Below are 24,240 nucleotides of genomic sequence, written 5' to 3'. Positions count from 1 at the left end.
TTCCTGGGAAGGGGGCATCAGAGATGGCACATTTCAGGAAACAAGAGCTAGGGCCCGAGTTGAGGCAGGCTTGGGGCCCAGGCTGGCAGGCAGGCCCTGGGGAGGAAGGTATGGTGGGGACAGTCAGTGGTGCAGGGGATCCCACCTGGGACTGGGCCTTCAGGTCCTCAGGATGTCCAGGAGCTCCAGACCCAGTGCCCTTGCCTCGACTTAGGACAGCCTCATATCACACAGCCAGCTCCCTCCTGCGGATCCCCGAGGGCCCTGAGCCCAGGACTCCAAGAGCACAAGGCTGTTCTGTGCTGCAGCTGCTGCCTGCCGTCTGGGGCCCAGCTGTTGCCTGCGGGCCTCAGCCGCCCCGCCTCACACAACCACCTGGGCGGCTCTGCATCCCAGCTGCTGGCCTCTGAGGCCCAAGAGGGCAGGGAAGTGGGCCAGACCACTGCACTCCCCCCAGTGGCTTGCCCTGAATGGAGACCCTGCTCCACAGCCAGGCAAGAGCCCACTGCCAGGCTCTGAGCTGGGGGAGGGGCCTCAAGCTCAGGCCATGCAATTACAGAGCTTGGACCCTTTTGGTTTCCCCAAGCCCCCCCATTCATCAGCAGGAACCCCCCTTGCCTCACATCCTGGGGCCTTGATGAGAAAAGTCCATTGGAGCCATCTGGTGCAGTGGTGGGGGAAGGTGGGGCTGGGACCACCTGGTCAGTTACAGGCTTTAATAGACAGCTCCTAGGCATGATGCCAGAAGAAGTCCTCTCCTGGGAATCGGTGGCCATTTGCAGTCCTGGCCTGAGCAGCCTTGGGGTCACCTGCAGAAGAGACCCACACACACCTCACCCTAGGACTGGGAGCATGTGGGAGTCAGAGCCCCCTTTACTTACAGGTGAGAGTGGGAGGAAGCTGAGTCCCAGATGCTCCTGTCACTCTGCTGCAAAACCCACCCTCCGGTGCCTGGTGAACAGAGGACAAGTAGCGTCTTCTGGCCCCAGGCTCGACCCCTGGGAGCCAGCTTCTGAGAGCCCCTGCCCCAGCCCACCCCCCTCACACAGCCACACCTGGCTTGTGGGGAGTCCTGGCTGAAGAACCCTCCTGGATGCCAACCACAGCTGACCTCAGCTAACTGTGGAGTGTCAGGATCCACCTGGGTCCACCTGGAACCGGCCATATTCCAAAGCTGGGGGGAGGAAGGTCATGGGGATGGGAGGGGCTTCCTATACATCTGTGGAGATGGGGCTTCTTGGGGTGTCACCAGAACATCTCCAAAGTGCCAGCGCATGCTCCTCACTGTGTAGGTGAGAGGGCATTGGGGAAGTCAGGCTGCCCCAGGCCCACGGGGAGGGCGGGAGACAGCTCCTCCTTAGCTCTCCCAGCTGCTGGCTCTGCTGAGCCCTAATGAGCTCCAGCCGCCTGGTCCCCATCCATGCAGCCTGCTGGTCCTCAGTGCTTGCTGCAATACCGGCTGCAGGCCAGGGAGGCCTGGCCGGCCTTGTGACCTTCGGCCCTCCCTCCCTCCCACCCTGTGATCCGCACGTGGCCTCTGGGGAGGCAGAAACAAACCCTCAGATCTGCCACTGGGAACCTTTCAGCGCCAGGGACTTCAAAGGGGGCAGCAGGGCAGCGGGGGTGGCGGATGCTTTTCTTAAAGGGCCACACCACTTTTTAATTCAAAGCAGAGCCTGGGAACAGCTGTCAAGCCGCTGCCTGGGAGGGAGGAAGACGAGGTGAGGAGGAGCAGGAAGGTGGCCTTCCCCGACCTCTCCAGACCCCAGTGTGTCTGCTTACAGAACTAGTTAGAGGGCTGTGGGGAGTTTGCTGAGCACTTTCTTTATACCATCTTGCAGAAGCACCACCACCCTCCACCTAGGAGTCAGGATCCATTTCCCAGAGGAGAACGCTGAGGGCCCAGAAAGCTCCTGAGTCAAGGGCATTGATTATTCTGCCAGCGGGTCAGGTGGCAACGTAGAAACGCAGCTCATTTCGTGAAATCGATAGAGTGCTCTCTCTTGCATGTGTGAGAACGAGCCGAGGTTCTTACCTGTCCAGGTGTCTGCCCTGCCTGGAGGCCACCGACTGAGACCAGACGTAGGGCAGCTCCATGCACGGGGGAAGGGTCCCTGACGATCTCACACTCACTCACCGGAGCCCTGGCCCAGACTTGTCTGCTGCGGGTGAGGGGGCAGATGATGGAAAACAGCTGCCCAAGGGGCTCCACAATGTGATGTCAGGAGGGGAGAGAAAACGAGAAAACCAGGCAGAGGGTGGCAGGCGGGATGCGGTCAGGGAAGCCCCCCAGCAGGTGACACGTGGGCATAGCCCTCATGACATGAGGGAGCCGAGGAAAGGCTTGGGGAACGGGCTGAGTGAGGCTGTGAGTGGAGAGTGGTAAGAGGGAGCAGCAGGCAGCCACCCGGAAGTTACATTTTTTTCTTTGGCAATGGAAAGCCACTGCCTTGTTGATAATACAGATAAACTCCCAAAGGATCTATGCTGGAAAGTAGATTTTTAAGGGACTTCCCTGCTGGCACAGTGATTAAGATCCGCCTGCCAATGCAGGGGACACAGGTTCAAGCCTGGTCCAGGAACATCCCACATGCCGTGGAGCAACTGAACCCGTGCGCCACAACTACTGAGGCTGCTCTCTAGAGCCCGTGCTCCACAACAAGAGAAGCCACCGCAATGAGAAGCCCGCGCACCACAAGGAAGAGTAGCCGCTGCTCGCCGCAACTAGAGAAAGTGTGCACGAAGCAACGAAGACCCAACGCAGCCAAAAATAAATAAATAAATTTATTTTAAAAAATATCTATTTTAAGCTGATTAAATTTAAACTGCAATTTTACCACAATTATATATATCTTTACATACATTTTTTAAAATGCATTCGGCTGGACCGTAAGCACAGCGTGGAGTAGGGCTGTGCCTCCGTGGGCCCAGCTCAGAAGAGCCTCAGAAGCCACTTGCTCTGAGAACGAGCCGCAACTTTCCCAAAGAGACAGGTTCGAGGCGCTTCGGTTCCCAGGTCAGCCCAGCCATGGGCTTTTTAACTTTAACCTATGAACTGAAGTCCTAATAGAACCACAGTTTGGGACATTGTTTCTTTGGAAAATACAGCCTTGGTCCCACCAGGGGCACCCCACCCCAGCATTCAGGTGGGACCCAGGCCAACCTTGAAAGGATTCTGTGCAGCCTGGAGTGAGGACCCCAGCCTCACCTTCTGACTGGGCTCAGGGCTTCCCATAGCTACTGGGGGGAACTGATGCCTGTGATGTTCTGTCTGGCTCACCTGCGCTGACCTACACCTCCCTGGGTCGAGTTTTACAGATGCAGAACAGAGGCCCAGGCAGCCAAGAGGTGTCAAAGCTCTGCTTGGTGCAGGTAGGGGAGCCTGGACCCCATGCCCTAACCACTCCCTAGGCTGCCTGGATGCTGTGACAGCCTATATGACGTCCAGGACTTTGTGCTCTGGATGTACTGCACTGTGGAGGGGAGCGGAGTTAGACGTGGTCCCAGAGTGGGTCATGTAGGCTGCAGAGAAAAGAACAAATGAGGGTATGTTCTGTGTCACCTGCTGTGTAAGAAGGAAGGAGAGGAAGAATCCGCATCTGTGTCCACTTAGCCTCTGATACACGTGTGTGCTCATCTTTGCAAAGAGACAGGAAAGCTACCCAAGAACCAGAAGATTAGTTCTTATGGGGGTGAGTGGGAGTGGATGAAGAAGGAGGACCCTTTTCTGGCTATGTGTCGTTTTATACTTATAACTCTTGAATCAGATAATATTCAAATCAAATAATAAATAAATATTTTGCATAATCAAAATATAATATTAAATCAAAAAAGAGTGAAAAAGACCCTAAAATTCAGTAATAAATGAACATGTGTATCCAATTAACATAACCACACAGAAAAAAAAAGAATTAATTTAAATAATTTTGAACACAAAACTCTGTATTTCCTTTGTGCGATATATTCTGAGGACAAAAATAACTACAAAGGAATCTTGAGATTTCCTTAGTAGGTCTGGTTACTAGCAGGATTGTTGTAGTAATTCCAAAGCTATTTGGAGGGTTGTTGTTGTTTAAATATTTATTTATTTGGCTGTGCTGGGTCTTAGTTGCAGCATGTGGGATCTTTTAGTTGCAGCATGCCTGCGGGAGCTAGTTCCCTGACCAGGGATCAAACCCAGGCCCCTTCTATTGGGAGTGCGGAGTCTTAACCACTGGACCAACAGGGAAGTCCCTGAAAGGTATTTTGGAACAGAGCAAATTAATAAATATATTGATGCTGCTGAAAACAAGGGTTCTCACTGTGGATAAGGTGATATTTGGTTGTGCCTTTTTTTGTAGATTGAAAATGGTTGAATATTGGCAATTTCATACAATTCAACCAAATATAAATATGGAAGGAGGGAAGAAGAAGACGACTGAGGGGTGGTGAATTCAGGATGCTAGTTCTGTCCCCCGAGAGGGCCTACAAGGCAGAGGCACACCAGTAACAATGAACATGCTCGGCTCCAGACCTCGGTTTCTAAATCTCATTCCCCTCAAAAAGGGCCTAGGGCTTCCCTGAGAAATGGCATTCAGGGCTGGGGCAGGGACATCCTGGGTGAGCCTAAAATACTTTCTTGTGGCTGAAGTAGTGAATTACTCAGAGAACAACACAAACATCGAAAAGATGCAGGAAAGATGTGAGTGCTACAGGTGACTGTAGAGTAGCTCAGAGTGTGGTATCAATGACAGATCTCCCAGTGTTGTATCACAGTTCGGTGGTGAAGTAAGAGAGTGGCCTTGCTCTTGAGAAACACACACTGAATTATTTAGTGGCAGAGGTGTACAATGTCTCCACTTACTCTCAGATGGTTCAGAACATATATACATATATATGGAGAGAGAGAGAGAGATAATAATGATGAAGCAAATGGGCGACATGTAAACAACTGGAGAGTCTGTCTAAGAGGTATGCAGGAGTTCCTTTTACTGTTCTGGCAACTTCTACGTTTGAAATAATATGAAAATAAAAAGTCACTGCCCCCCCACCCAAGGGAGCACAGGAGCCAGCTTAAAGGGGTGTGTGTCTCACTGGCCAAATTTGGATCAAATTTGAGCATCAAAAAAATAACTGAATGAAGAAAAAGAATCCATGAGTTCATATTCATATTTAGGAATTTAAAAAAATTCTTGACCAAAAAATGCCTATTAAATGTAGAGGGAATGATAAAGTTGGAAGGTTGTGATTTTGCACCATAAATGTAATGATGGATTCGGGCAAGGACCGTCAACTGATGCTAAACATCATATTTGTGCTCTCAAAGAATTACCCCCCCCCCTTGGGCTTCCCTGGTGGCGCAGCGGTTGAGAATCCGCCTGCCGATGCAGGAGACACGGGTTCGTGCCCTGGTCCGGGAAGATCCCACATGCCGCGGAGCAACTAAGCCCGTGAGCCATGGCCACTAGGCCTGCGCGTCCGGAGCCTGTGCTCCACAATGGGAGAGGCCACAATAGTGAGAGGCCCGCATACCGCAAAAAAAAAAAAAAAAAAAAAAAAAAAGAATTACCCCACACATAGCTTATTCAGTCTACACGGGACCTGGAACATGGAGGTTCAGTCTGCACGTCCCCACTAATGGGACAAACTGATATCCTGCACCTCCTGAGGGGCTGTCATCTATGTTGCCTCACTGCGCTGAATGTTTAACTCCAGGAAAAGATCAGGCAGATCCAGCCTTGGGCTCTAAAAAATGCAAATGTCATGAAAAATTAAAACGAAACAAAAAATAGAGGGACTGTGGTAGGGTTTTTTTTTTTTTTTTTTTTCTGGCCTCACCACACAGCTTGCAGGATCTTAGTTCCCCAACCAGGAATCGAACCCATGCCCTCAGCAGCGGAAGTGCAGAGTCCTAACTACTGGACCGCCAGCGAATTCCCAGGACTGTGGTAGATTAAAGGAGTGTAAACAGACCCAACAACCAAATGCAATGTGACAATCAGCTATAAAGGACCATTTGGGGACAACAAGGGAAAGTCTAAAGCAGGCTATGTAGCCATGGTTGTTGGGGGTGGTGATGGGTTGTGATTAAAAAGGAGAAGGTCCTGGTTCTTAGGAGGAGCTGCCGCATTATTTGAGGGGAAAGTGCCTGGATGTCATCAGCTTACTTTCAAATATAAATACATATATTAATGCAGAGAGAAAAGGCAAATGCTGTCATTTCCATAATGCTATATAAATGGAATGGTACAGTATGCAGTCTTCGGGGACCAGCTCTTTTCACTCAGCATGTTTCCCTGGAGACTCACCCAGGCTGCGGTGTCAGTAGTTCATTCTCTTGATTTCTGAGCAGTGTTCCATGTGTGGATGTGCCACATTGTTTAACTGCTCAACGTGTTGAAGGCCATCCGGGTTCATTCCAGCTTTTGACTATTAGATAAAGCTGCTGTGAAAGTTAATGTACAGATCTGTCTTTCTTTTATTTATTTATTTATTTATTTTTGCGGTACGCGGGCCTCTCACTGTTGTGGCCTCTCCTGTTGCGGAGCACAGGCTCCGGATGCGCAGGCTCAGCAGCCATGACTCATGGGCCCAGCTGCTCCGCGGCATGTGGGATCTTCCTGGACCGGGGCACGAGCCCGTGTCCCCTGCGTCGGCAGGCAGACTCCCAACCACTGTGCCACTAGGGAAGCCCCAGATCTGTCATTTTTTAAAACGGCAAATTTGGAAAGAAAAATATGAGCTGCAGAGAGAGACTGAACTGTGAGCACGAAGAAAAGGCTCCCCTTTGGGGCCTTGAATGCCTCCCAGAGATGATTTTTTTTTTTTCCTAAAGATTTATGATTTAATTATTTATTTATTTATTTTTGGGCTGCATTGGGTCTTAGTTGCAGCACGTGGGATCTTTCACTGCAGCACACGGGTTTCTCTCTAGTTGTGGTGTTCAGGTTTTCTCTTCTCTAGTTGTGGTGTGAGGGCTCCAGAGCGCATGGGCTCTAGTTGAGGCTCGTGAGCTCAGTCGTTGGGGCATGCAGAATTAGTTGCCCCGCAGCATGTGGGATCTTAGTTCCCTGACCAGGGATCGAACCCGCATCCCCTGCACTGTAAGGCGGATTCTTTACCACTGGGCCACCAGGGAAGTCCCTCTAGATGATCTTTGACCCTACAGTCAACTCTGTGACCTCTGCTGTGATCACGCCCTTAAGGCTGTGCCTGGACCACCCGCAGGAGGTAATGGGGCCTTGAGGATAGGTGCCAAGTTGCAGTGAGGAACTGAGGAAGGTAAACAAAAGGAGGCAGCCTCCCCACAGAGCAAATGGAGGGCCAGGTGTGTGGGTCCTAATCTATGGCAAACTTGCCATGGGGCAGGTAAGGGTCCTTCCTGCTGTGGTGTGGAGCTGGTGTGTTAACCTGGAATTTTTGCGTCCAGCCTGAAATAATCCCCTGTACTGGGGGAGCCTCTGCTGGGCATTTCCAGCCTCTGGAGGCTTCTTAAGCTGAGGTCCAGAATCCAGGGGTCGGCTCTGGGGCTTGCTTCATGGGAGCTTCACGGGGCCTGGTCTATCCTGCTTGGTCTTCACCAGGTCTGGCCCAGCCAGGCCACTAAGGGAGGCGGGTCTGCTCTGCCTCTCCCACCTCCTAGTGCCAGTGCCAGGACACAGACCCCACTGAGCCTGGGGCACCCTGCCCCTGCCAGGTGAGTGGTAGCAGGAGGAGAAGGCACATGTGGGGGGACTGTGCATTCGTTTGTCCCCCCATTGATAGTCATTCCTCTCACAGATGTTTGCAGAGCACCCACCCCATGCCAGGCTCTGCTCTGCGTGCCTGCCAGCGGAGGGCCTGACAGACGGGGCTGCCCTGGGACAGCCAGTAAACAAGTGAGCAGGCACGAAAGGCCTGTCCCAGTGCAGATGAGGCTCTGAGGAAACCCCACAGTGCTGAAGAGGCCAGGTTGGGGGCAACCTGGGGCCTCGCTGCCGCAGAACTGCATGTGGGGCCCTGCTGGGCTGAAGAGAGCTGCTGGGTTTGAGAGCTTGCAGGCAGTGGTCACAAATGCCCCACAGGTGTCTGCTCCAAGGCCTCATGTGCTCGGCTACACATAGATGATGAGACCCATGTGAGCAGGTAGGAAGGGGTGAGGCAGGTCAGCAGAAGCTGTCTCTGAGCCAGGAAACTTCTCTGTCCTGTGTCCTGTGGTGCTCCCCAGCCTCAGGAGAGGGGACTGGCCGATGGTGACCAGGCAGTGTGTATGGCTCGGTGAGGCACTGAGGTTGCATAGAGTGCTAGACAGGCCCTCTGGACTATGAGGCAAACTGTGAGGGGTGGCCGTGGAGCTGTGGCTACCCTGAGGCTTTCCCGTTTTCTCGCATAAGCATGCAGTCGTCCGTTTGTCAGTATGAAGCTGCTTGTGAGACAGATGTGTCAGCTACACGAAGGCGTGACAGCACCCACACCAGAGGGGTGGAAGGATCCCACACGCCCCTCCTCCCGGCCCTTCCACTGACTTGGGCGGGTGGAATTGGGGGACAAGTTCTGTCACAGAGTTTAGCTGCTGGCAGAGTGAGAGCACGGACATGCAGAATGCTCGTCACAGACTTTCATTGAATCTGCTCTCTGGTTTGGAGTTTCAGGCCGGCCTTTCCTGGCAGCTGCTCCCCGACCTTGACACCATCCCGTGGCCGACAGGCATTCACTCCGCAGGAGTACCGGGCCTGACCTACCCCTCGGGACCAGAGGGGGCAGGAAGCGGGGGCAGTGCGACCCAGGACGGGCCGGCGGGGACAGGGAGCCGAGGCCACGGCGCACTCGCTGCCCGCACCGCCGGCCCAGAACCAGGGCCACGTGGCCACGCTGGAGTGACCGCGCCTATCTAACGTCAGGCGTGCGCTCGCGGGCCCAGCGAAAGCACCGGGGGCGTGGCCAGGCAGGGGCGAGCCTGGAGGCGCGCTGGCCCCGTCCCCGAGGCCCCGCCTCCGAAGCTGCGAGGCTGTGCGTCCGGCTGTTGCGGATAAAGTTTGACGCTGGGCGGGCGGCAGTGGGTCACGTGAGCGGAAGATGGCGGCTCCGGCGGGCAGCGGGGGCTCTGCGGTGTCGGTGCTGGCCCCGAACGGGCGGCGCCACACGGTGAAGGTGACGCCGAGCACAGTGCTACTGCAGGTGCGGCCGCAGGCGGGCTGTGGGCGGCAAGCGGGGACGCGGCGGCGGCGACTTGGCGCCGGCCGCTCTTGCGGTTGCTGCGAGAGTCGCGGGGGCGGGGCCGGGCGGGACCCTCGGGGCGGGGTCTGCGACGGCCAATGAGCGGCCTCCTGGCGCGGCGGGCCCGCTCACTTCCGCGCCGGGCTCCGGGTCCATGGGGCCGGGGGTGCCGCACTCAGGGGCTGGCGGGGGTCGCGGCCTCTGCCCCCCACCCGAGCCCGCGGAGCCCCGAGCCCGCCTCCGAGGGCCCCCGAAACTTGTCCCCACCCCGGGGTCGCCCTTCGGCTCGGTGTGCTGTGGCCGGGTGTGCTGAGTCACTCGCAGCACTTCACCGGGCAGCTGGCGGACGTCGATTGCATTACGTTGGAAATGCTTGTTGGGCCCTGATGTGTAGGGGACGGTGCACACACACGGTGGTGCAGGGGGCTGAGACGATGAATGTTAACTCAGTGTGTGCAGGGTAGGGACTGGGGCTCCCGCCCAGGGGGCCACCTAGGACCCACTCGAGCTGGCTCTCTGTGGAGTTTGAACTTTATTCTCTGTGGGCGGGGGTCCCCGAGTGTAGGAAGATGTCTGTGGTGACGGTTTTGTTGGGGACCCGGTTTGTGGGGTCCCACAGAGCTGGGTTGACAAAGCAGGCCCAGTGAGGAGGAGGAGAGAGCAGGATTTGCAGGTGAGGCGTGTGGAGCTGTTGAGTGGACGGTCCATTACCTGGCTTGTATTAAGGTTAGTCTTACAGAGCCAACCGGCTCTCCAAGAGGTGGACTCTACCCTTGGCTGCCTCAGTGGCACTTGCCTACCCCCGCCGGGGCCCACCAGGCCAGATACAGTGGCTCATGCCCTCATCTCACCCCTAGGTCTTGGAGGACACGTGCCATCGGCAGGACTTCAACCCCAACGAGTACGACCTGAAGTGAGTTTGCTTTGGCCGGGCCTCGGACACCAAATCCATCCACCCTTCCCGCAGGGCCCTGTTGAGGCTTAAACCCACAAGGTTTATTCTCTCACTCTCTGGAGGCTAGAATCCCCTAATGATGGTGTTGGTGGGGCCGCACTACCTCCAGAGGTCTAGGGGAGGAACCTGTCTTGCCTCTTCCAGCTTTGGGGGGCTCCAGGCGTCCCTGGGCTTGTGGCCGCCTCCCTCCAGTCTCTGCCTCCCTGCTTCCTGTGTGTTTGTGTCTCTCCTCTTTTGTCTCTTATAAGGCTACTTGTCTTTGAATTTAGGGCCTACCATATAATCCAAGATGACCTCATCTCAAGATCCTTAATTACTTCTGCAAAGGCATTGTTTCTAAATAAGGCACATTCATGAGTTCTGGGTGTTAGCATGTGGATATATCTCTTTAGGGGCCACCATTCTACCCACTGCAGAGGGCTTTTGTGCATTTGGTTGTGTAAGTTCCTGGTGGAGCTCTGAGGGCAAGAGGAGGTGGTCATGGAGAAATGGGAAGAAACCTGCAAACTGTAGGTGGGTTCTGGTGGCCTCACCGCCCCTGGAGTTGTGTGCATGGGTCTTTGTGTGCAGGCATTTTTCCAAAGAGAGGGCTTTTACCAGATTCTTGTGGGGTCTAAGGCAATGAAAGGGTCAAAACCCCGCACCGGTGGGTATGGATTTCTATCCCGTATGGGGAGCTTCCCATCTTAGCAGCGGCATGTCCTTCACGGTTTGGCTGTCCTCACATTCAGGGGTAGAGAGGAGCCCAAGGAGTGCGAGCCTGCTCTGCTAGACCTGGCCCGTGCTGCCTCTCATGTAGGGCTCTGCAGAGGAGGTGTGAACGGAGATGCCCTCACGTCATCCCAGATCTCTGCCTCTTGCCACCGAGAATCCCAGGGCCAGTGCTGGGCTGTCCCCTGGCATCCTGTCACAGAGCTGTGTGCCCTTTCTTTGCTCTCCCTGAACCTGCCTGAGACCTCCACGTGGTGCCTGGTTGGACTGTTACAACATGTATTGATTTTTTTCTTCTCTCCTTTGTATCCACCGACTGCGTAATTTGTTTAAAAACTGTTGTCACTGCCACTGAAGGCAGCGTTTTGCACACGCATGTGTGTGCACTTGTGTGAGACCCCTTCCTCTCATCTCCAGGGCTCTGAGCCCCCACTTCTCGGATTTTCCTTAGGTCTTCTGTCCTGTCTCGCACTTGATGTTGAGGTTGTTATAAGGCAATTTCCAGCCAGTGTTGAGATGGATATCAAAGTTGTTTCTTTCCCAAGTCTTCTAAGCACCCTATTCATGTTCAGAAAACCATTGTTTCCAAAGGCATCTTGGCATTCATGACATCGGGTGACCACTTTGTGTGTATTCAAAGCTCACATTCACTCACTAGTGCTGTCGTTTTCCCCCTAAACTGTCACTGAAAATAGAACTCACAGTCTGATTTCTGAGAGGCATAAATAAGTTCTCTTTTTCACTTTCCTGGTGATTTATTCTGGCCACTGTCTGTCTCTTGTAAAATCAAGGCCACACGGCAGAACTATTTTCTGCTGTGGGCAGGAGCTTTTCTGAGACCCAAGTGATCTATAGGGTTAACAGTGGTGGTTCTCCTTCCCGTAGGGTTCCTGGGAGCTAAGGGGGTCAGGAGGAGAGGGCCCAGGGTCACTCAGGCTCCAGGGCCACCTGGCTGCCACCCTCCCTGCCCACGGGTGAGGCAGTGTCCAGGCCTCCAAGGCCCACACGCCTTCCTCTCTCTCCTTTTCTCAGGAGTGAGTATCTGACTCCTTGTCAGTCCACCAAAGAGGTATGATCTGAGCTGGATATCAGGAGCTGCAGATTGTGGTCCCAGCACTGCCTTTGGGTGGCCTAGGCTGCCTACTGGCACTTCTCATCTGAGTTTCCAGTTTGTGAAGTAGGGTGACCACGACCCTGACTATGCTTCTCGGGAGGGCAGGCTGTCAATAGAGAGCAGCAGGCGTCTCGGAGGTCCCTGGATTCTCCACCTGCCCTCCTCTCCTGGCTGTGGATATTTCCACCCTGACTCACCAGTTCACTTTGCTCCCCTCAGTTCCTTCCAAGAACCATCCCTCCTTGGATCCAGGAGCTCTATGCATGAGGGTCAGAGGGGGCTGCAGGCCCGTGGGGGCCTCTTCCTCATCTGTTGGAAGCTCTAAGCTGCCAGGTCCCTGTGCAGCGGCTAAAACATGCAGGACACAGGCAGAGAGACTGAAGGGCTGCTCCAGGGTTGGAGGACCTGGCTTTGTGAGCTAGGAATGGCGGGCTCAGCCCTTCATCTGTGACTCTCAGCCACCGTGAAGGCCTGGCTCTCCATGGAGACTTTAGGCCCGGTCATTCCATTTGTGGTTCTCTAGAACTTTTGCCTCTGTCACTGGTTTGGGGGTGTGTGGCCCTGCTTCCAAGGGTAGCAGGAAGCAGGAGTGACAGGAGCGGGTCATTTTGGCTGATGGCCAGCAGCACAGGGAGAGTGGCCGCAGTGGCCAGACTGCTGCAGCTCCGAGCAGTGGCGACAGGGCATCGTTCTGTTAGAACTTTGCTGCACAGAGCACGGTGCACACCCCTTAGTCATGCCCACGTGTGCTTTTATCTTCTGAGTTTGTACTTGGGCTGGTTGCTGCTTCACAGTCTGAAAGAGCAGGCCCTCGGTTTGCCCCAGGGGTGACCTGTCTGTGTTCTCTCTGTTCTTGCCCGACCTGTATCAATGCTCACTTTCTCTTTCTTTTGGAAGACCCACTGCTGGAGTCAGGGACCCACCCTGTCTCTGCAGGCTTGCTGGCCATCACTCTGTTCCTGCAACCTTGGCGCCGTGGGCTGTGGAATTGCTAGCCAGACGTGGGCGTCACTCTGCTTGTACCGTGCTCCCGGCAGGGCTGTGCTGTGTTCAGGTCGGCAGGCAGCCTGTGGCTTTGGTCTGTTTTGCAGGTTTCAGAGGAATGTGCTTGACCTCTCTCTCCAGTGGAGATTTGCCAATCTGCCCAATAACGCCAAGCTGGAGATGGTGCCCATCTCCCGGAGCCGCGAGGGGCCCGAGAACATGGTAGGTGGCTCTCAAGGAGGGACTGGCGGCGCTGCTCCTCCAGGCTCTTCCATTGAGACCATTTGGGCCGCAGGGTGTATCAGCAGGCTGAGCACACGGGGTGGGGAGCATGGGCTGTTGCAGAGGGCTGTGCAGGCGAGGCACTTGTCCTCGTCCTCGGGTGAGACTGCCTTCTCTAGGTTAGGCCAGAGCCACTTTTCTACTCCAAAAGCTGATGATTGGAAATGAGACTTTTCATTCTTTGTGCTGAATGTTTTTTGGGGGTGGGGGGTGGAGAGGTGGTTAATTGTGCTGTGTCCGTATCAGCGTGCTAGCAGCATCCACCATACGACCTGATGTTTCTGGTCAGAAAATCACCAAGAGTCTTAGAGCCCACAGGACTCTGTGCGGTGTCCAGTGCAGCCTCACTTCTGGGATGAGGACACCCAGCTCAGGGGTGCAGGCTTCCTCTGACCATCCTCGGCTAGACCACAGCCTGAGTCTTCTGACTGCAGCCCACTGCTTTCTACCAAATCAGTAACTTTTATGTCCTAGGGATTTAGCGAATGACACTAGGGTTACCGTGGATAGAGACAAGAATCATGGTGATAGCTGCTCTCTTGTGCACAAGCGGGTCCTTTACATACGAAACTGCAAATTCTTCCAACACGGCAGGGAAGTAGTTTTCATCTGTGTCGAGAGGCAAGGAGGCTCAGGCCCTGGGGTGTTAGTTCTCTGTCCAGAGCCCACCAGGAGTCAGGCGCCTGGGGCTGAGCTTATTAATGCACCTTTTTCCATTACAGTTGTGGTTCTCAGCCATTCGCATGGAAGCACCCTGACTTCCCTTGTGCGTTCTTTGGGTGTGTTGGAGACCCCCTCGCAGTTTCCCACAGAACAGTTCCTCCTCTGTTTGTTATTGGGATTTAATGTAAATAAACGTGCCCTTGAGGAGTCCCTTGGCCAGAAGGGCAGGAGTAGCAATGACCTAGAGAGTCACGCGCTGGGCTGTAACAGGTGGGGCTGTGCAAGGTCCTTACCTAGGGTCTCTGCACTCGTGCTTTAGTGTGTCTGTTGTTCAACAGAGGGACCAGAGGAGAATTTCCCCCCTTGTGGGTTGTAGACTTGTGTCACTATTTAGGGAGATAATTGTTAAAATTATCCTGTAAAGCAGTGTGCTCACTTACTAAAATTCAGCAAACACAATGCCCTCCGCCTGTGCCCTAAGGATCAGACCTGGTCTGGGGTCCAGCTGGGATAGCTGCTCCTCTTCCTGACTTGGTTCCTGTATCTCGCCCCTCAGGTGCGCATTGCTCTGCAGTTGGATGATGGCTCCAGGTTGCAAGACACTTTCTGCTCAGGCCAGACACTCTGGGAGCTTCTCTGCCGTTTTGCCCAGATCAAGTAAGTGTCAGTGAGCAGGTTTGGGGCTCTGTCTCCCTCGGCCCTGGGGATGCTGCCACGGTCACTGGGGCTGGTCCAGAGCCACAAGCCTGAGCTTTGCTTTGGCCTCATACCGGCAGGTGCTGGTCACCAGTAGCTCATCTTTTTTACTCGGTGTCCTGGTATGACAGCCAGGCTGTGCCCTCCTGGAAGAGCTTGCGGGGAACCCAAGAGGTCCCCACCTGTGTGGTGAGCAGTGAGGGGAGAAGTGGGGTGCTGGGCTTCTCAGCTGACAAATGCTGCAGGTGTAAAACTTCCTTGTCATGAGAATGGGCTGTATTTAAAGAAAACATCTTGATGACAGTTGACATGTGTCAGTTTCTATCTGGTGATTAATGGTTTAAACTTTATTTCTGAGTGTGTCAGAATGGTAGTTTTCTAAGTTTTGGTTTTTCATTGTGGGATGGAAGACTTTGTCCACTTTTAAACGTCTCAACCAACAGAGTGGAAGGGACCATGGGCGGGTATAGTGGTTGCTGTGTGGCTGTGGGCAAGTTGCTTGCTCTCTCTGGGCCTCCCAGGGGTGATATGAGGATGAGATGAGTTAATGTGTCTCAAGTGTCGAGAACAGGACCTGGCCCATGGTTTGTCTGTGCAGAAGAGGGGACTCTGGGTAGGGCCATCACGGTGACAGGGCCTCGCTCTAGGAAAGCCTGCTCTGATCTGATGTGGCACCACTGCCTCTGCTGTCCCAGCATCCAGATTCCTGCTCCCCCACCTCAGCCGCTCCCATGGAACTCCTCTCCCCGTATCTGATGTGCTGGTGTCCCCCTGTTGCCAGTTCTTTGTATGACGAGGCCACGGTGGGCTGCTGTGCCAAGACTGGATGGCCCCTCCGCCTCCTACGAGCCTGGTCCTGGGCAGCTGGGGATGCTGCCCCTGCAGCCAGCTTCTGCTTCCTACCCGGATGCTCTCCTGAGAATTCTGTGCCCCCACTCAGGTGGCCTCTGACAGTATTAGTGCTTCTAAGATGAGTACACAGGCTGCCACCTCACTCTACTGCTCTTGGCACCTATTGTCTGACTGGTTCCTCTGTCAGCTGGGGGCGGGGTCAGGCTGCTGTTGCCCTTGTTTTCAGAAGAAGAAACAGAGACCCAGGGGAGGAGGGGGTGCCTCAAAGCCCAGGGCCTGGGATGCCAGCACCTGCCTTCTCAGCTGCTGAAAAGATGGGGCTTCTGCCTCTGTTTCTACTTCATTCTTTCATTTATTCAGCACAGGCTGGGCTGGGGCTCTAGTAGGAAGTTGGTCCTGCTCTCCCATAGCTAATAGGCAGGTATACAGAGCTACCAGAAGAGACTATCCAGAAGCTATCACAAAGAAGAAGGGAAGACGCCTTGGGAGGTGGTGGGGAAGGTCGTGGAGGAGCCAGCTGCACTAGGATCTGAGAAGGAGCCATCTGGGCCAAAGGGGCACCAAGTGCAAAGGCCCTGGGGCAGAAATAAGGAGAGGAGAAACACATGGAACACAGCGTGTGATTCTTCTCCCTCCCAAAAGGCAACTAAAATGCCATTAAAGGACTTTACAGAGATACAGCCTGGAGGATGGAGAGAGCAGGAGCTGAGGCAGTAACAGCACTTGGACGTGGGTGGGAAGGGTGACAAGGGGCCAGGGCAGGTGCTGGATGATGTGGGGTCCTAGATCCCCTCGCACTCCATGCTGCTGGTGCCGGAGGTAGTTCCCTGAGTAGGGTGGGGCTCTCTGGACTGGGGATGCCCTTGCTGTCCCGAGAATCGGGGTAGGTGAGTGTGATCCCCCCATGTGGCTCCCAAAATGGTGGAAGCTCCCAATGTTGGGGGCATGGGTGGGTGGCTCCCCAGATCACCACATGGATGCTGATAGCCAGCTGCACTGCGGCCAGAGCCCTGGGCGTAAACAGGAGCCCACAGCCAAGGGTGCCCAGACATTTGAGCAAGGCTGACATGAGAGGCCAATGCAGACAGACAGGAAGAGATGGCAGCTGTCAGGACGGGTGACAGCATTTGTTCCTGTTCTCTGAGGATGGAGAGGCTGTTGGAACTGGAGCTGGATGCTATTAAAAAGGAACATTCAAAGATAAGGAGGGCTTCCCTGGTGGCGCAGCGGTTGAGAGTCCGCCTGCCGATGCAGGGGACACGGGTTCGTGCTCCGGTGCGGGAAGATTCCATATGCCGCGGAGCTGCTGGGCCCATGAGCCATGGCCGCTGAGCCTGCGTGTCCGGAGCCTGTGCTCCGCAACGGGGAGAGGCCACAACAGTGAGAGGTCCACGTACCGCAAAAAAAAAAAAAAAAAAAAAAAAGATAAGGAAGAGCCCTTGGAAGCAGATCGGAAAGCTGCAGTAGAAGGTGCAGGGGTCAGCCACAGCTATGGATCAAACGGCACAATCCCCGTCTCACAGGACAAGGCCTCACATGACAAGGCGCCGCTTGTCTGGGAGTGGCTGGTGGCCTGAGGATATGCCATTCTACTCATGCGCCTGAGGGTTAGCCAGTGTGATTGGCTGGTCTTAGGCCTGACTGAGCGCATTCTTTCTGAGGTGGCAAATGCCTGAGGGCATGTGGGGTTGGCCACTCGAGGCTTGGGAGCCGATTCTTGGACCTGGGGTGCAGGGTCCCTGCCATCCCTCCTCCTGGGAGGAGCCACAGAGCCAGGCAGCCAAGCACAAGGATGGAGGCCGGAGGAAGGGGACTCAGGACAGACCAGGCCGCTGGCTCCTAATACTGCATCTCTAGAAAGAAAACAGAAGCACAGGAGGAAGCTGGTGAAGATGATGGGAAACCGTCCTGGAACTGAAGGGCATGTGTTTCCAGAGTGACAGGCCAGCTATGCCTGTACCAGTGGGGCCTCATCTGGTGGCATTACTGTAACTCATCAGGAGCTGGAGACGATGGGATGGTTCCCCACGCTCAGTGAGGCACAGCAGGCCTGCACAAAGGCCACAGGCTCCCCATGGCACCACCAGGAAGGTGGCCAAGCAGTGCCTTCAGAATACTGTAGGAAATTCATTTGTTCTAGAATTCTCTATTTTGCTAGATTATTGAGGGGTGAGGATGAGACAAAGCCATTTTTAGACACACAGGTCACCCATTTACCGCACACACCCTCTGAGCAAGCTGCTAACTGCTCCACCGAAGGGCAGGCAGGCAGGCAGGTCCACCCGGAAGCAGGCAGACGAGGGCCTCCTGAGTGGCGGCCCCAGACACAGGCGCGGCGGGAGCCGTGTCGCCAGGCCCCCAGCTTAGGCTGTGACCACCAAAAGGAGGAGTAACCCAGAGGGAGGAGACGGGGCTCCATGGTACGGGGTCCATCCACCCGGGAAGGCTGGGTGTTTCCTCAGCTCTTGGCCTGGGGAGCCAGGGTTTCCTTGTCACGATGAAGCCTGATGCTCCCATCTGGCCCCCAAGTTGTTGGCGGTCTGGGGGCTGCCTCTGGGGAGGGGCCGAGGTGCTGGAACACTGGTTCACATGAGCCTCTCAGGACTGACTGACTCCGTAACCTGGGTTTAAGATACAAGAAACAGAACGTGGGGGCAGTGGGGACAGCTGCATAAGAAACGAGGTGACATCAGGAGGAGGTGGGCCCTGGGAGGGGTCATTGCGCAGGGACGAGTTCTTAACTCTCATGCAGCGTTGAGCACGGCATGGCACGCACGCTCTTTTTCTTGCTGTGACTGTTTCGTGTTTTCTTGGAAATGCCCTCAGCATCGTTTCCATGGCTGTGCAGTCCTGTTTTGTGTGCGCGTGTGCCCGCATGCGTGCCTAGCCCATCCTGTGGACAGCTGGAGGTCTGTACCCGACTCCGCCCTGAGCATTTACTCTGGAGGCAAAATTGCTGGCCCAGCAAATGGGGACTTGTCTAGGCTTCATCTCCAGAAGTGCAGGTCTGGGCCTTTCCTTGGAAGCTGGCACTCCCTAACTGTGAAGCAAGGTTCAGACGAGGGAGGGAGGGCAGCGTCTTCAGCCCCAAAGTCGTGGCCAGATGCCCAGTGAGCTGGCGAAACCATGCTGGAGCTGTGCAGGGGCTGCAGTCAGCTGCCCACCACTGCAAGGGCCTGGCAACGTGTGGGGCAGCCGCCTGACGGGTCCGATGAGGCAAGGGAGCTCCGGCTGGCACACAGCAGCTCCCTTGCTGGCAGGGGGCGGGAAGCTCTGGGAATTCCAAGTGTCCCAAGTCCCCACAGAGTGGGGCAAGTAGGAAGCTGGTTTTTGTCACTTGATGCTTTTGGGGATGGTAAGCGTCCCAAGCAACTGGTGCCGTGCATGGCTGGGAGCTGTGGGAGACGAGCACAGCGCCCTGGGTCCACTGTTGGTCAGGTGGCAGGTCCTTTGCATGGGGATCAGGGTGGATGGTGGCCCAGCCCTGACCCTAGCGTCTGGAGCAACGAACTGTCCACTGGACATGCCATGTGGGCCACATGTGCGGGACACGGAGGTAATTCAGAATTTTTTGGTAGCCACATCAAAGGAAAGTAAAAACAGGTGTAATTAATTTTAGGAATATAATTAACTTGACTCAATATATCCAGAATATTCTCTGAACACGTAATCAACAGGAAAAAGGAGATATTTTACATTCTTTGTTGGTAGGAGGTCTTTGAAATCCGGTGTGTCTCACACTTGGAGCTGGCCTCCTTCTGGGCCAGCTGCCCTGCGCGTGTTCAGCACCCGTGTGGACGGGTAGCCGCCACGGATGGCACCAGCTCCATGTGGGCTGGCCTGTCCTCCTCTCTACTTCTCGGGCGTCTGCTGCAGGGAGGGCTCCAGGCATGCCATGCCAGGCTGGATTCTTCCCTAAAGCCCGTTGCCCATCTACACCTGGCCTGATTTCACAGCCAAGCCCACTGGTCCATCTCAGCCATGTTCATCCTGTGGGTAGTAAAAGCAGGGAGTCGAGCGTCCCTGGGAAAGGCAGGTGTCTGCCTGTTCTCTCAGGGTTGTAGGGCCCCCAGGGCACAGCGGGCTGCAGGGAGGGGCAGCCCCTGAGGTTGGTGGCCGGCCTGTGGTCACGCTGTGCCCAGACCCAGAGCCTTGTGGGTGGGCAGCCAGAGGCCTAGATTCAGGGCTCTCGCGCAGCACCTCCCCATGCCCCCCGTCTTGTTTGGGAGGGCCAGGGGCTGCCTTCCCCCTGCAACTCCCAACTCCGTCTGCTCTGGAGGAGGAGTCTCTGTGATTCGGCCGAGCCTTGGCCTCCTTGCTCCCTCCGGCCACAACCTCATCTCTTTGTGGGCTGGGCTGCTGGGTGGTGGTGGATGTGAGTCACCTGGCCCCTTGGGATGTGGCCTCATCCACTCTGGGCTTCCTTGTGGCAGCAGGGACCCCTCTGAGCCTGAAGTCACAGCTCTGTTAGTTTCAGTTGGTTTTTGTCAGTTTCGGTTGTTCTTGTGTGGGAGCGCTGTGGTGTCACGCTTGTGTCGGTGACACCTGAGTTTGTACCAGCCCAACTTGGTCAGGCCCAAACAGGTGACAAAAACAGAAGGGGTTCCAGATGCCTGCCTTGCCCCCAGTTCACAGCTTCACCTCCCCGTGAGCCCTGCCAGGAGCCATCTCGGTGGGCGGATGGCCCGTGTCTGTGGGGTGACACTCTCCATGGTGGTTGAAGAACACAGCAGCAGCAGCAGCAGCGCCTTTGCCCTGCCTGGCTGACCCTGCTGGCCCCAGGCCTGGCCCCGAGAGCAGGTGTGCCGGCCTTAGGTAGAGTGAGATCCTGCCACTCCTCCCCAGCATCATCCCTTTGGGCCAAGTGGCGTCCAGTGGCTCTGCCTGGGCTGGGGGGTGGGAGCAGGTCCAGGGGCACAAGGGTCCCCAGGAGGTCCCCTCTAGACTCCCTCTGAGACGCGTGGAGCTTTAGCAATGTCTGTTGCAGGGAGTGGTGGCTTCGACTCTCCGTTGAGCTCGAACCTCCTGGTCCACTGTCCTCGGCCGGATGGGAGAGCGCTGTTAATTGGCTAGGAAGGTCTGGAAGTGATCTCGGCTGCCCCTCCCCTCGGCGTGTTTACAGGCCTCTCCTCAGATCCCACACGCGGGAATCCGATCTCTCTGGAGGAGCCGACATCAAAGCTGAGCTGCTGTTTGATGTCCAGGGGCCTCCGAGGGCAGCAGGCAGGCAGGCCTTCCCGGGTGCTGCTGTGCTCTCGTCCCTGTTTGTGATTGGTGGTCCCCACGCTGGCATCGGGTGCCCTGGACAAGGATTTTGAGGGAGGACGCCTGGCCAGAGCCCCTGCGAGCAGAGGGGACTCTGCCTGTCTTGTGGTGGGCAGTCAGCTTGCTTTCTGAGCCCAGGCAGCTGCTGTCTCTGTTGCCGTTGAAAGGGGCAGGACCCCTGTGTCTCCCCACCGCCTTCCTCCTCTCTTGCCCTGGGATCTTGTTTGCTGGAGTATCTTCCCTCACTCTTTCTCTGTTTTGGTTTCAGGATGAAGAGCGTGTAGGCCTGGTCAGGGTTGTCTCTCTGGCACTTTGGGGTCTTGTGTTTTCCTGAGGCCTGGCCACACTGTGTGTGCGGGGTCACACCCGCCATGGCCGGCCCCCATGTGGCTCTGGTCGAGGGCTGGAAGCCTTCCCTGGGGAGCGGCTTCTTTGTGAGCACAGCCTTGGGGAGAGCCGGGGGTGAGCTCCATGGGGACCGGCAACCTGTGGGAGGTGGCCAGGGACCTCTTCCAGGGGCCCCCACGGCAAGCTCTGGATTAGCTTGAGTGTCTCAGCCCTGGGGAATATGCAAAAGCATAAACTGAAAGCAAACAAGAGAGATGGGAGAAAACATGCTGAACCTGAGCAGAGGACAGCGTCACGGGTCTCGGGGACGGGCCCAGGCAGCCGAGTGTCTGTGTACAGTCACCAGCTCAGCCTCTGTGTCTCCCATCCCAGCCACCTCCTTGTCTGAGCCCTGGGCTCGGCAGGGCAGCACTGCACGGCCTGAGGGCGCTCCAGGTCTCCTACTCGGGCAGGCGCAACGCCTTGTGTCACCCTTCCTGGAGGAGAGGGTCAGGCCTGGGGCACTGCCTATAGGTCTGGGACACGCGTTTATTTGGGGGCTAGTTCTATGGGTATGTGTCAGGAAATGCAGGAATGAACTTCCCTTGGTCGTCACAGGCCTGTGTGAGTGGCGTCGGCCATCCTGAGGGTGTGTGCGCGACTGTGCGCCTGACCGCCGGCCATCCTCCAGCCCGCCCAGCTGTGCTTCCTGGGGGCCCTTCCCTCCCATCTCAGGGTCTGGTTTATAGGGGAGGGGAGTTGGTGGCCGGGCCTGCTGCCCACCTCCGTGTTTGTCCTGGAGTTGCCCCGCTCTCTCCTCGGAGTCTGTGTGATAGATCCGTGCCAAGTGCTCCTGGTGCTTCTGGGGACAGCAGCCTTCTCAGGGGACAGCTTCGGATAAAAGCCCAGATCATGCCCTCCCAGGACTTTCTCATCACCGACCCTGGGCACAGTTGACAGCAACCCACGGCACGTCCAGGAGGTGGCTGGTGCCGCCTGTCCCCGTGTTCTGTGTCCTCCCTTTGCTCTGAGCCGGGAGGCCGTCGGCAGGTGGGAGACACCCCCAGGCCGTGGGCTGATGGCCAGCTGTGGGGTGGCCAGGGTGGGCCCCCCACAGTGGCTGGCCAGGGTGCTGTCCCCAGGGCAGCAGTGTCCCCAGGCAGTGGCTACCTGTGATGCTTTCTTCCCTCCCCTCTCAGGGAGTGTCTGGACCGGCCGTGTGAGGCCAGCCCCGTCTGCGTGTACATGAGAGATGAGGTAGGTGAGCTGTGGGCCCACCCGCCTGGCCCGCGCCGTGCCGCCCACTCCCAGCCGCCACGCAGGCCCAGCCTCACTTTCCAATCTGGAAAATTCACTCCTTTAGACCTTTCAAAGCAGCGATGGGCAGACTTGGGCCCTGAAAGCATGATGTGTTTCATGGAAAAAAGGCAGGACGCCGGCTCTGCTGGAACCAACTGTGGGCCGCCCGGGCTGCTCCCAAACCTCCCTCAGAGCCCTGTTTGTTTTCTCAGCTTCTCTCAAAGCCCAAGAGTCACAAAAGTGGTTTCATTTTAATAAATATTTGCTTTGCTCAAAGTTTTGATCTTTTTCAAAACCGAGTGTGGTGTGGTGCAGGCTTGGCCTGGCACTGAGGCCCTGCCTGTCCCCGCCCGCCCGCCCGTGACGGGGGACCCTCTTGGCGCTTGTCCCCTGGCTCACAGGGGCTTTTTTGTTTCAACCCTGGCCAAGCGCCCTTTCCTGGCCTGGGGTGGCCACTGTCCCCGAGGGGCCCCTGGTGTAGACGGGGCACACCCACCTATTTATCCCAGTTTGAGGTTCCTGACCCAGGGCTCAGCGGGGCAGGGGTTCCAGGGCTGTGAGCGGGAGGGACCTGGGGGGATGGGTCCTCCCCTGGAGGAGACAGACCACTGGGCCTCAGGCACCTGGGCCTGGATCAGCTCCAGCCCTCAGAGGGCTGGTCAGCTGGCCAGATGTGCCTAACCCAGGCCTGAGCCCTTCCCACCCAGACCTCGGATGGGGTGGGGTTGGGGAGATAGACATGGACCAGCGAAAAAATGCTCGGGTATAGATTGGGGTGCAGGGGGCTGGACCCATGCCTTTTGGGAGCTGTGGCTGGCTGGGGGACCCCACGGTGCTGGTGACACAGTGCCCAGGCTGGGGGAGGCAGCGAGGGGTCAGCAGGATGTCCTGTTCCCTCCTCACAGGTGACCGGCAGAGCCGCCTTGCAGAGCACGACGCTGCAGTCACTGGGCCTCACCGGGGGCAGTGCCATCATCAGGTGGGGGGGGGTCTCTGAGTCTCGTTTAGTGAAGAAAACTGTGGTCTCAAGGGAGAGGAAACAGAAAATGTGGGGAAGCCCAGACCCTTGCTGGTCTCTTCTCCTGCCGGCAGTCTGGCGGGGCTGGGCACCATGGGGTGCAGCGTCAGGTGGGGGATCTGCCCTCAGCCGGGCTGGCGTGGCAGCCCCACGCACGCTTCTTCCCCCGTGAGGTGAGGCGGGTCGGGAAGGGCTGTGGGGTGCTTTCAGGGGGTTGGATTTGGTTTGGTAGTCACCAGAACATACGATGCTGGCACTGTGAGACCTGGGGCTCCGTGTATGGCATTTCATTTGCTTTCCGGGCCTACCCACTCAGGTTTTCCATGAAGCGACATGATTCCACTGGCAAGCAGGAGCCTGGGGTCTCCTGGAGCAAAAGCCCAGGAAGCCCGACCCTTTCCTTGTCGGCCGACCAGGCAGCCAGCAGCCCTCTGTTTCCACTGAATTCAGCGGGCCTCAGCCAGGGCGATGAGAGCCATCAGGATGGGACAGCGAGCCCGGGGGCCGGCCGCGTGGATGGCCTGGGCCCGAAGCCAGTGGATGCTCAGGAGAAGCAGATCTCGAAGGAGCCCACACCAGCCCCCTTTGTTCCTTTCTCGGGTGGGGGACAGCGACTGGGGGGCCCCTCCGGGTCCGTGAGGCCTCTGATGTCATCTTCAGCCAAACTGCCAAAGTCCTTCTCCAGCCCTGCAGGCCCCTCCCAGCCAAAGAAGTCAAGGCCTGGCCAGGAGCCCCAGCCGGAGCCGGAGCTGGTAAGGGGTGAGCTGGGCGCTGGGGTCCTTTCTCTTGACTGCACCTGACCTCGTGGCTGGTCAGCCCAGGGTGCAGCAGGGTTGCTGGGTGCGGTTTCATCTTCCCAGGGAAGCGATTTTTTTGGTTTTGCTTTACCTGAAATCAGCT

At 56.4% G+C, this 24,240-nt stretch overlaps 1 protein-coding gene across 3 annotated transcripts in view; it reads left to right on the top strand.

Moving 5' to 3' along the window:
* The first annotated feature begins 8,880 nt into the window (after positions 1-8,880).
* ASPSCR1 (ASPSCR1 tether for SLC2A4, UBX domain containing) overlaps positions 8,881-24,240 on the top strand; it is a 30,217-nt gene continuing 14,857 nt past the window's right edge. Inside the window, exons 1-7 of one of the 3 annotated variants that reach the window (XM_059047049.2) lie at positions 8,901-9,135; positions 10,032-10,087; positions 13,046-13,160; positions 14,440-14,540; positions 22,223-22,280; positions 23,228-23,301; positions 23,657-24,092. In XM_059047049.2, coding sequence (XP_058903032.1) covers positions 9,034-9,135; positions 10,032-10,087; positions 13,046-13,160; positions 14,440-14,540; positions 22,223-22,280; positions 23,228-23,301; positions 23,657-24,092 — 942 coding nt within the window. In that variant the 5' untranslated portion in view covers positions 8,901-9,033. Of the gene's footprint in view, positions 9,136-9,291; positions 9,901-10,031; positions 10,088-13,045; positions 13,161-14,439; positions 14,541-22,222; positions 22,281-23,227; positions 23,302-23,656; positions 24,093-24,240 lie in introns of those variants that run through there. The other 2 variants (XM_067021296.1, XM_067021295.1) reach the window with 2 other exon arrangements.

Source organism: Kogia breviceps, chromosome 19 (genome assembly GCF_026419965.1).
Source record: "Kogia breviceps isolate mKogBre1 chromosome 19, mKogBre1 haplotype 1, whole genome shotgun sequence".
Lineage (NCBI taxonomy): Eukaryota > Metazoa > Chordata > Mammalia > Artiodactyla > Physeteridae > Kogia > Kogia breviceps.
Note: the sequence above shows the minus strand (reverse complement) of the source record. Positions and strands in the feature narration are given on the sequence as shown.